Consider the following 12,341-nt stretch of genomic DNA (forward strand, 5'->3'; position numbering starts at 1 on the left):
CACACAGAGAGACAGAAGGAGAGAGACAGAAGAAGAGAGACAAAGACAGAGAGAGACAGAGACACACAGAAAGAGACAGAAGGAGAGACAGAGACAGGGACACAGAGAGAGACAGAAGGAGAGACAGAGATAGAGACACACAGAGAGAGACAGAAGGAGAGGAGGGAGACTAGGAAGCCGCTCTTGGCTCCATTTCTGTGTGTCTAGAACCCTTTCCCAAGCTCTCTCAGGTTTTATGTGGATGTAGTTACCGAACGTTTGGGATCCACTGCTGTGTTAAAACATCATAATCAAAAGTAACCTAGGGAGGAAACAGTTTATTTCACCTTATAGCTTATAAGTATACCACTGAGGGAACTCGAGGCAGGAACCTGGATGCAGAAGTTGATGCAGAGGCCATGGAGAAATGCTGCTTACTGGCTTGCTGCTTAAAGCTTGCTCAGCCTGCTTTCTTACAGAACCCAGGACCATCAGCCCAGCGGTGACCCCACCCACAATGGACTGGGCTCTCACACATCAATCACTAATTGAGAAAATGCCCTAGGGGCTTGCCTACAGCCCAATCTTATGGAGGCATTTTCTCAATTGAGGCTCTCCTTCTCTCAAGATGATTTTAGCTTGTGTCAAGTTGACATAAAAATTAGCCAGGACAGTTATCCTTAGCTGCATAGTTTGAGTCCAGCCTAGGACACAAGAGATATTGTCTCAAGGTCAGAGTGAAAAAATAAGAGCTACAGAGAACACCAGACCTCGGGTCCCCATAAACATGTGAGCACACATATGTACAATCTGGGGTTTTAGCTTAGTTGGTAGAATTGTCTAACAAGGATGGTACCCCAGGTTTCATACCAAGCACTACATAAAATCAGCTGTGGTGATGCACGCCTGGAATCGCTGCACTCAGCAGGTGAAGGCAGAATTGGGAGCTCAAGTCTATCCTCAAGATATAATAGGAAGTTTGAGGCCCAGTCTCGAAAATAATAATTGGGCTGGACAAAGACGTCTACTGCCAAACCTGACGACAGCAGTTCGATTCTGGGACCCCTACGTGGTAGAAGGGGGGATCCGACTCCCCCAAGTTGTCTTCTGACCTCCAAACAGGCACCTTGATGTATACACACACACACACACACACACACACACACACACACACAATGTAAAGACAAATGGCGAGGAAGTAGTGAAAATGATGGAAACGCTGGCATAAGCGAGAGTGACTGTTAAGTGACTAAAGAACTAATGCATAAATTAAACTGAGTTAGGCTCCCTCCGTGAATTCCATTTCCAGAAGCCGCCTGCGAGATAAACTCTGGCAGCACGTCTGAAGCTCCACCCACCACCTGCTCTCCACTCGCACCCAAAACTCAGTACTCGACCGAGCCGCGGGCGGGGAGGGGGTGGAGCCCTGAGGAGCGTGGCCAATGCGCGGCCGAAAGCGCGCGGGGGCGTGGCCGTGGGGAGGCGGAACCTTCGGCCAGCGGAAGGCGGAAGTGCTTGCGGCGTCACGTGACCTGAGTAACATGGCCGCGGCCCAGTGAGCGTTGCCGGTTCCTGGCGGGAGCTGGTCGCGTGAGCTGTGGGGCGGTCCGGGCTGCGCGTGGGAGAGCAGGGTCCGGGCAAGGTACCTGGGGCGGCGCGCGCGACGTCAGGACCAGGCAGGAGGGCCCGGGACCGTGTAGCCCATGAGCGGGCTCCGGGGTCCGTGCCGAGCCTCACACTCCCCTCGCCCTGGCGCAGCCCCGGCAGCCTCGGGCTAAGGTGTCTCGAAGCTCCCGGGCGCAGCGCGAGCTGCCACCATGAACCCGGAGAAGGATTTCGCGCCGCTCACGCCCAACATTGTGCGTGCCCTGAATGATAAACTCTACGAAAAGCGGAAGGTGGCCGCGCTGGAGATCGAGAAGTAAGAGCTCCTGAGACCCCGCCCTGGCTCTGCAGCTCCTGGTGGCTTTGCTCGCCGTGGGTTCGGTATTGACCTCTCAGATTTCAGCTCTTAGCTCATTGCTTTAGAGCGGGAAATCCAGGACCCCCATCTTTGCCAAGTTCTTTAACCTCCTGGTGCCCCCAAATAGCAGCAGTGAAAATGAACTAACTTAACGTATGTGCAATACTTAGCACAGTGCCTGTCACCCGGGGAATCCTCATTGTGGCCTCAGTCAAAGCCGGCAAGATCACAAAGTGGCCTCTCTGAAGGGGTGGAGAACTTCCTTGTGAGGTTGTCCCGCCGGCTCTTAACAGCTTCTGAAGAGACCGTTAAATGGCCCAGTGCAGAAATCAGGTCAAAGCGTGATCCGCTGCTCAGAGGCTTGTCCTGTTTAATCTTTAGTCGTGTCACTCTTTCTTGCCAGTGTAATTGGGGGAAATCTGACCTTCTCTTCTGCAAAATTATACGTGTGTAACGGTGCATTGATGTTTGCTTTGTTTCCAGGTGTTCGAAATAGGGAACGTTCAATTGGTAATGTTTTACTGAGTATGTGTGTGTGAGCACGTGAAGTTTTTTACCCCCAGTCAAATCTTAGTAGATGGTTTCAGAAGAGTGGAAAGAAGCAGCCTGTGAAACTAGAAAAACACTAAAGTCCTGGAGCTTAAATGTCCAACATGGTAACGACTGACCGTATGTGTCTATTTACATTTAAGATAGACTGGTGATACAGGCCTGTAATTCTGGCACTTGGAAGGCTAAAGCAGAAATAGTGTACAAATTTGAGATTAGTTAGACCCAGTCTCAAGAAAAAAAGTAATAAATTGGAAATATATATATATATATAATTCATTTTAAATAAAAAATCAGTTTCACAGCTGAGCGGTGGTGGCACACGCCTTTAATCCCAGCACTCGGGAGGCAGAGGCAGGCGGATCTCTGTGAGTTCGAGATCAGCCTGGTCTACAGAGCAAGATCCAGGACAGGCACCAAAACTACATAGAAAAACCCTGTCTCGAAAAACTAAAAAAACAAACTAACAAAAAAAAAATCAGTTTCACTACCCATGTTCCAGGTGTTAAGTAGCCAACCACTACCGCTGCACAGTGCAGAATAGAAAACATTTCTGTCATTGCACAGTGCTCACTTGGACAGCCCTAAGCTATGGAGTAATGCTCATTTATTGACCTAGGATAGACTCTTTACTCAAGGTTTCTTAACCTCGGTGCTGTTGATATTTGGGGCTGCAGAGTTCTTGGCTGTAGTGGGCAGTTCTGTGCCTTGTAGGATTGTTAGCAGTACCTCTGCCCTTTACCCACTAGATGCCAGTAGTACTCCATCAGTTGTGACAACCCAGACTGTCTTCAGACATTGCCAAATGTCCCTTGAAGGTACAAAATCACACCAGTTGAGAACAACTGCTTTGTCCTAGACTAATGGCTTCGGACTTAGGTAAGAAGACCCTCCCATTCCTCTGCAGTACTCAGCATGTCCTCTCTGGCTGTTTCCTTCCTCAGCCACCACTTTTTTCAAGCTACCTCTTTTAGGAAGTAAGCTTTCTGTTTACATCCTTGCTTTCCAGTACTTGGCAAGTCTTAACAGGATTGCCATGCTGAATAGTGGGACCCAAAGATAGTGTACAGGCATGGCTGTGTGTCTGTGTTCTGTTGGCTTTGTGAAGTTGCACTCTATATTAGTCAGCCTTCCATTACTATATCAAACACTCAAGATTTAAATGGACAGGGTGATCTGCGATCAGTTGGCGCTGTTGCTTTGGGTTTATGGGGAAACCCTTCAAGGACACCCCCAAAAAAAGAGCTCTCAATCAGCCTGACTCTAAAACCCTGTTATCTCCAAATAGTGCCAGGCTGGCACTCCACCTTGAGTACATGGACCTTTGAGAAACAATTAAGATCCAGGCACTTGCACACTGACACCAGTTTTGTCCACACACGCAGCTTCACAGAAGTACCTGCTTTATCCTGGCCTGAGTCATCTGTTAGGTCCTTGAACAGAGGCTGTCACAACATCCTGCTTCCAGCACAGTCTGTATAAGTATTCCCTGCAGGTAGTTCTGTAGGGGCTTTGTTGTTAATGTTTTGTATTAGATACCGCCCTTGATTTGTAAAATTCAGAGAAACTTTAAGGGGACTATGACTTCCTTAAGAGCAAAGATGGTTTATTTATCTTCTGCACTTAGCACAGTGCCTAGTGGCATTTGTTACGTGGCCACAAGAATGGATAGTTTTACTGTTTTGACAGGGAAGTAGCATTATAGCTAAGGACTTTGCTACTCAAAGGTGAAAAGAGACTCTAGCTTCATCCTCGAGTGAATTAGAATTGGAACTTAAACAAGATCCCTGCATGACTGTTGTACATGTTAGAGCCTGACAAGAGCTAACTTCAAAGACCCTCTATTCTGTATATAGAAAATTCCATATTTACATATATTATTCATCAAACTAATCCTGGCCAAACTAATCCTCAGCCAAATAGTCTATTAATCAAGCCCCATAGACACCCCATAGAAGTCAGAACATTGACAGTTGCCTATGGAGTGTAGACAGCTCATGTGCTACTGAAATGAGTGTGCCTGTCCTGTTCTTAGGTGAGTGACCCCTGCAAGGTACCCTGTTTCTTAAGAGACCACATGGAATAGTGGTTCAGAGCTCTAAAGTCTGGTAACTGGGCTTCAGACTCCTGTTCACTAGTTAGGTGAGCCTGAGCAACCTAATTAACCTCAATGTCCTCATCTGCAAACTAATAATAGTATTCATTGGAGCATTTGATTACTGGAGCTAATGTTGTAAAAGTGGTTAATGCAGTACTGGACACATTGCAACTGTTACATAATGTACAAACAGCTGTTACATAATTATTTTACATATTTATAATTGTTTTATATCAGTACTGCTCTTGCCACTTTTTGGTTGTCAGAATAATGGTCTCCAGAAGATAACTTAATCCCTGGAACCTGTGAATATGTGGTTTAAGATAGCAGGTATGAGCCTGAGGAGATGGCTCAGTGGGAACATTAGTTCTTTTTCTGTTGCTGCAGTAAAACACCATGAGCCAAAGTCAACCTGTGGAAGAAAGGGTTTGTTTTGGTTTATGGTTTCAGAGGGGAAGTCCATAACGGCCGGGGATGCATAGCAGCCCACGGCTGGAACAGGAAGCTGAGAAATCACATCCCCATCCACTCTCATAAAGCAAAAGATCAAACTGCAAGTGGGATGAGGCTGTAAACCGCCGGAGCCTACCTCCAGTGACATACTTCCAGCAAGGCTCCACCTCCTAAAGGTTCCGTAACTTCCCCCAGACAGTGCCACTACTGGCCACCAAATGTTTAGATATGCAAACCTATGAGGGATGTTTCTCATTCAAATACCACAGTGGGAAAAGTCCTTGCTTTGCCAGCATGAGAACCTGATTTGGCTCCTCAGCACTTACGTAAAACCTGGGGTTGGCAGCATGCACCTAGAACCCCAGGTTTGCTCAGTCTGTCTAGGTGAAACAGTGAGCTCCAGGTTCAGTGAGAGACCCAGTGTCAAAACTAAAGTTCTACTTATCTTTCCTGTGATGGAGACAACTACCCAAAGTTGGCTTCTAGTCTCCTCACACGTACATGCAAGTGTAGCTGGACATGCCTCTGTTATACATCGCAGAGCCAAAGGATGGGGAGAGGGAATAGCAGATACAATCAAGGCTGCTGATCGGGTGACTTTAAAATGGGAAGAGTAGCCTAGATTACTCTGGTGGACCCACTGTAACCACAAGCATCCTTTAGTGAGAAAGAGGAAACCAAGAGGAGTATTAGAGACTCCAGCAGCCATCACTGGCTTTGAAGTTCTAAGGGGCAGCTAGTCAAGAGTGTGGGCATCATCTAGAAGGTGGTCAGAAGGCGGATTTTCCTGTAGAGCAGTGGCTCTCAACCTTCCTAATGCAGTGACCCTTTAATACAGTTCTCATGTTATGGTGACCTCCAACCATACAATTATTTCATTGCTATTTCATAACTATAATTTTATTATTATGAAACACAGTATAAATATCTGATATGCAGGATATCTGATATGTGACCCCCAAGGGCTTTCGACCCACAGGTTGAGAACTGCTTCTGTAGAACCTCCAAAATATAAAGCAACTTGCCCATACCTTGATTAGCTCAGTAAGATCCATAAGTTGTGTCTTAAGCCTCTAAGTTTGTGGTAATTTATACCAGTAGCCAGTAGGAAACTGGTACAACTCTGGGAGGTACTGGTGATAAAGCTCAGTGAGCAATAAAGTGTTTGTCTAGAAACTCTAAACCTGCACATCTGCCCCCTCCGAGGCCTTGAGCTCTATGGAAGAAGGAATCCACCTTCACATCATGCCATCTCTCAGGAAGAGACCAAAGGCCTGTGTGCGCATTAGGTTTGCCCTTACCTTCCCTAGACTGAGCAGGAAACCCACACAACCTCATGGACAGCTGAGCCCAGTAGTCAGAGTGAGATATGATTAGGACTCTTTAAAGTACAGCTCTAGAGAATAGGATTCAAATCTCAAAGGCAGAATAGGAAACTGCTTTGTGGTTTTCAAGGAGGCAGGAGTCTCAGGCTTCCTTAGTTGCTCTAGCTGAAACTGCCCATTGGGTGAAGTGGAAGGTGAGGGAAAGTAATGTAAACTGAGAGTTGTTAAGTGTATTTTAAGCTTTTCTCAAAAATCCCTAAGTGCACTGATCGGGTTAGAATAGTCTACCCCTGCTGCTATAACAAAATACCACAGCCGGTGGCTTCAGTAATAGCCATTCACTTCTCACGGTTCTAGGGACTGGGCCTTTTCTCCACATACAGGCACTTTGGGGTTAGCACCTCAGCTTGTGAAGTTGGAGTATAAAAGGCACTTGGTCACTATGATCATCAGTGAGTACAGTGAAACCCAAGGCCACACGTGTGTAAAGTTCCATCTGCCCCACCACGGGGGTAGAAGTGGGATACAGAGAGATGTGGAAAAGCATCCCTGTGTTTAGCCATTGTCCACCCACCCTCCTCTCACTGCCCTGTGAACCAGATGGTGCTAATTCATTTCACAGATGAGAAAGTGGAGATTTCTTATTATATCATCTTTCCCAGGTTTACAGCCAGAACCTGGATGTACAACCCAGGTTTTTATCTGTCCCAAAAGGCATCCCCACAAGCTGGGTGTATAAACTCTACCTCCAAGCAAGAAATCCCATTTATGTTAGTGGGTTCCCCCACTCAAAGGGTGATGTGTAGACAATGAATTTCATCCTTGGACATCTCTGCAGTGGCTTTAGCTACTGCATTCAGTTCTCCAGAGCCCATCTGCTCAGCTGACAGCCAGTACTGCATTTGGTGTTCCTATGGGAAGTAAGATTTTTTTATAGTTGTTGCAGGTCCTCAGACGCCAAATCTGCAAGCAAAGGTATGCTTGGTTCCACTGTGCTAGCATGTTGTGACCAGTGTCTAATTGCACCTACTGTGAGCCTGCTGGGCACAGACCCTGAAGTGCTTCCCTCCCACTGCCTCAGTCTGCATGCTGCCACAACAGCAGAAAGATGAAGGCACTCAAGATTTTAGAATGGCAGCTCTGGGTTGTTGTGTTTGTTTTGAGGAGGTTTTTTTTTTTGAGAAAGGTTTTCATGTAGCCCAGGCTGGCCTCAAACTCCTTGTGTAGCCAAAGATGACCTTGAACTTCTATCTCCGCCCTCCTAAGTATTGAGATTGTAAGTATGTGTCACCATGTCTGATTTGTGTAGTGCTGGGCATAGAACTCGGGGCTTCGTGCATGCTAGGCAAGCACTCTACCAACTAAGGTACCTTGCCACCCCTGTTTATTTTTTTTGAGACAGGGTCTCATGTATCCCACGCTGACCTCAAGTTCCCTGTATAACAGAGGATGACCTTGAAGTAGAGATCCTCCTGCCTCCATCTTTTGAGTATGGGGACCACAGGCTTGCACCACCACTGCACCTGGTTTTAGTCAATGTTGGAGATGGAAATCAGAGTCTCATCCATGCTAGGCAAGCACTCTACCAACTGCACTACATCCCAGTCCCCACTTTGGGTTTTGTGGCCTTTCAATTTCAAGGGACACAGTGATTGATCAGTATTAATGAAAAGATTGGTAAGATGCTGGTCTATTCCCTCCTGGAGAGGTAAATATAGGAGAGAGGTACAGAGGGCACTGTGGTTATTAGAGCAGGTCGTGCAGGCTCTGTAGAGAGGAGGCTTGCTCTGTCCTGCTGCTGGCCATGGGAAGGGCACATTTTTCATAATGGCTTTTCTAGTGTTCCTGGGCTTAGCTTTCACCACCAGCCATACAACTCTAGCAAGTGCAATCTTACCTGCACTTCAGATTCCAAAAGCCTATTGATGTGGTATGCTTTGAGAGCCCAGGCACAGTCAGGGACCAGAGCTCCGAAGGATACTTGCATACTTCCTGGTTGTGTCCTAGAGTGGTTTGAGGCAATTTGTGAAGTTTGGAGCTTAGGCTTAGCCCTGCTGTTTATCAGCAGCAGGACCTACAGCAGATTGCTTAGTCCTGGGGTCAGAGGCTGGCAATGGCCTGTGTTCTGCCTACAGGACTGTTTGCTTTGGCCTGAATCTCAGCGCATTTGAAACTGAGAAAGTTCACAATGAAAGTTAGGTTTTCTCGCTGGGTGGTGGTAGCATGAAACTTTGATCCCAGCACTCAGGAGGGGAGACAGACAGATCTCTGTGAGTTTGAGGCCAGCCTGGTCTACAGAGAGACTTCCCAGACGCCAAGGTGGTTACACAGTAAAAATGCTGTCTCAATAAAAAGAAGGAAAGAAAGAAATAGGGGTTTCTGTGGAGCTAAGGCTGGGGGTGCCTCATTCCTGTTCAGTAAGAGCCAACTCCTCACCCATCTGCTGGCATGCTGCTCACCAAGGCTTGTCACACCAGGACCTCCATTGGCTTTGTTTGATTCCCCTGCCTACCCCCTGTGAAGATTGCTTGTTTGTTTGTTTTGAGACAGGGTCTCTCTGTGTAGCCCTGGCTGTCCTGGATCCCGCTCTGGAGACCAGGCTGGCCTCAAACTCAGAGATCCACCTGCCTCTGCCTCCTAAGTGGTGGGATTAAAGGTGTGCGCCACCACTGCCTGGATAAGCTTGCATTTGTGACTTCTGGTTGAATGTCTTTGTGCCTTTTTTTTTTTTAATGTGCCTTGAAAGCATGCTGGGTGAAGCCAGCCAGTTACAGAAGATCAGAAGCACCATAGATTGTGGCTGCCAGAATTGAAAGGGAAAAGCTAGAGAAGGGAGTGCCAGCCAAGGGGCACGGGTTTTCTTTAGAGCTTGTGGAAATGCCTTCAAGTTATTGTTGTACTCGCTATACAACTCGGAATGTGCTAACAGCCACTGCGCTGTGTACTTGCAAGTAGTTCACCGATGGCTTGTAGATTATATCTTGTCTCTGAAGTGAGAAGACAGTTGTTATAGCGTTACAGTGTGAGGGGAGCTCTTACCCAATGGTCACAATTGTTATCATCTAAAGTCAAAATCCTCCTTTCTACCGGCCATATCCAGTGGAGGCTCGGTATGATTTTGGTTGAGGAATTGGGTCAGACTTTTTGTTTGTATTATGTATATGAATGTTTTCCCTGCATGTGTGCTTGTGCCTATGGAAGCCAGCCAGAAGAGGGCATCAGATTCCCTGGAACTAGAGTTACAGACAGTTAGGTGCTGCCATTTGAGTGCTGGGAATTGAACTCACGTCCTCTGGAAGAGCCTCAAATGGCTTAACTGCTGAGCTGCCTCTCCAGCCCTTAGGTATTGTTTTAACAATATGTTTATCCCTTGATAATTTCATGCATTCATATCATATTTTTTATTATCTTCACTCCCAGCTTGTTCCCTAACTCAGTATGTGTTTTGTGAGTTAAGTCTTAGGCCTTGTCAGAAGATATTTGGCCTGTCCTCAGAGGCACATGTTCATTCCCATTCAGTTTTCTGGTGATGTGTGAGCAAATGGAAAACAACTTACTCCAGTACTCGATGGAGCAGATGGAGATATGCTTACCCAGATTCTCTTTGGGAAATCACTGCCTGGATGTGCCTTCTGAATACATATGTCATATGGAGAACTGAGACAGAATTGGATTTGCAGGGGGGTAAAAATTTAAAAAGGCAGCCCCATGTCTAGGCTGCAAGTTTCCTAACAAAGGAATGAATGTCCACTCTGGGCTTACCTTTATATCCTCCTTAGAGCCAGAATGAGACAGGCTACTTGGTCAGCATCTGTTGAATGGGCTTGGGTGGTGTGTGTAGAACACATTATCTCCTGGTTCTCACTTTGCTGGGGTGCGGGTGCTTGAGCACATGCAGTGCAGAATATGCGATACACATTGTCTGGTATTCTTTTTTAAAGTGAAATTCTTATGATTAATTCACAAAGCTGCGTGGCCTTGTGTTGCTTAGTTTCCTCGGCTGTAAACTGGATTGAAGAGTAAGTACCAGACTGGGTGGCAGGTTTTAGGTTTAAATTTGATCACCAGTTGTCTTAGTTAAGGTTATCATTGCTGTGGTGAAACACCATGACCAAAAGCAATTGGAGGACCGTGTTTATTTGGCTTAGTTTTTACATCACTGTTCAGCATCGGAGGAAGTCAGGACAGGAGTTCAAACAGGGAACAACCTGAAGCTGATTCACAGACCATGGCGGAGTGCTGCTTACAGGCTTGCTCCTTATGGCTACTTCAGCCTGCTTTGTTATAGAGTCCAGGACCACAAGCCCAGGAGTGTCCCCACCTGCAATGAGTTGGTCCCTTCCCCATCAGTACTAGTTAAGGAAATGTCCTGCAGTTTCTTTGCTTACAGCTTGATCATCTGGGGCATTTTCTAAATTGATGTCCCCTCCTCTCAGATGACTGTAGCTTGTGTCAAGTTGACATAAAACTAGCCAGCACACGTGTGTAAATACACTGCCTGGCAGACGGTAAGTGCTCAGGCAGTGATTATTTGTTTCTTATCTTCACAATAGAATATCTTGAGGATGTGCCTTGTCTGCACTCCTTGTGTATATGGAGGAGACTTCAGGGATGTCTGAACACTGAGCAGTGGGGAGTGATGTACAGACACGCTTCATGTCACCCGAGGGCTTGAGTCTGCACAAGAGAATTGTCACTGAATGTGTTCACTTTCCAGCTCCAGTGGCCTCGAGAGGAGGAAGAAACTGTGATACAGTTGAAAGGATATACTTTGTTGATATCAAGGGTTCAAACCTTCTATGATCCCGAGAATGGACTTAATTTCCCTAGGGTCGTTCAGATCTAGAGTTGAGCGTGACAGTAGCTACTGTCATGATAATGGCTGACCGCTAAGGTCTACAGCATAGCGTGAGTGCTCGCTGACTCACCAGTCCTTGTGTGGCCTGTGACTCTCACCACACCCTCTTTCAGAGGCCAGGGCTATCCATGCAGGCTGTAGCTGGGTAGCATAGTGTATGGCCCCAGGTTTTCTCTTGGCTGATAACAATCCCAAAGTATTGTACCATGTGTAGCTCCCTCTGCCAAAGGAATAGTCAGTGTAGCAGTCTCTTTGATATCGTGGAGTTGTTAAACCTGGTGTTGGCCGACGTTGAACTCCTGTCTTGGGTGTCTGTCTCTGCCAGCCTCTAATACCTCCAACCTGTTGCAAGCAGAGGCTCTGAGAAACCACTAGAGGATACAGTGCCACTGGGGGACTGTCTTGTTGAACTGTTTTCAACACTTTGTGGGGAAACCAGGCGGTAGCAGCCAGAATATAGAACAGTAAATTCTGAGGCCTTTGTGTCATTGAAGGACCCCAGGGATTCGGGATCAGGAGAGTTTCTGGGCCAGATACTAACTTCAAAAACGAGTTCAGCCAAAGACCCCCCACCTCTGTCTCCCACGCTGCAGTTGAAAGCTGATGCAGCCTACAGTCTTTGAAGAAGACTCGGCCTGGAGCTGGGGTGCCTGCTGTTGAACTTCACTTACTCTGCTTCCCTTTTTCTCTGCACTCTCCCTGTGAAGTCACGAGACCAAGGCACTGTCTGGCTGAGGGCACAGTTTTAGAGTGCAGCTGCCCCCTCAGCAGGATCGCTTCAGGTCACATCCCAGTGTGTGTGTGTGTGTGTGTGTGTGTGTGTGTGTGTGTGTGTGTGTCTTTCTCCAGGTACCAGCCATGGCTGTAGTGAGCTGGCTCTTCTCAGTGTGTGTTTAGAGATCACAGGAACAATGTCCTTTGCTCATGCTAACTTGTGATAAGATTAGAAGGGCTCAGCACCATTGGATGCTGTATCAATTAACCCCACAGGTCAGGTTTGCCCGTGCTACCAACATGGCAGCACACAGCTTTGCCTATGTTTGCCCTACAGCTTGTGCCTCCATCCGCTCTGCCGGCCTTCACAGGCTGACTCCACTGGCAGCTGTTTACGGATTG

At 47.1% G+C, this 12,341-nt stretch overlaps 1 protein-coding gene across 1 annotated transcript in view; it reads left to right on the forward strand.

Annotated features, from left to right (window-relative positions):
* Positions 1-1,447: 1,447 nt before the first annotated feature.
* The window catches only part of Vac14 (VAC14 component of PIKFYVE complex), a 115,757-nt gene continuing 104,863 nt past the window's right edge, over positions 1,448-12,341 (forward strand). Inside the window, exon 1 of the mRNA XM_006974162.4 lies at positions 1,448-1,900. Within this exon, the coding sequence (XP_006974224.2) occupies positions 1,797-1,900 (104 nt within the window). The 5' untranslated portion in view covers positions 1,448-1,796. The remainder of the gene's footprint in view (positions 1,901-12,341) is intronic.

The sequence above is a fragment of the Peromyscus maniculatus genome, chromosome 5, assembly GCF_049852395.1.
Source record: "Peromyscus maniculatus bairdii isolate BWxNUB_F1_BW_parent chromosome 5, HU_Pman_BW_mat_3.1, whole genome shotgun sequence".
In the NCBI taxonomy this organism is placed as follows: Eukaryota; Metazoa; Chordata; class Mammalia; order Rodentia; family Cricetidae; genus Peromyscus; species Peromyscus maniculatus.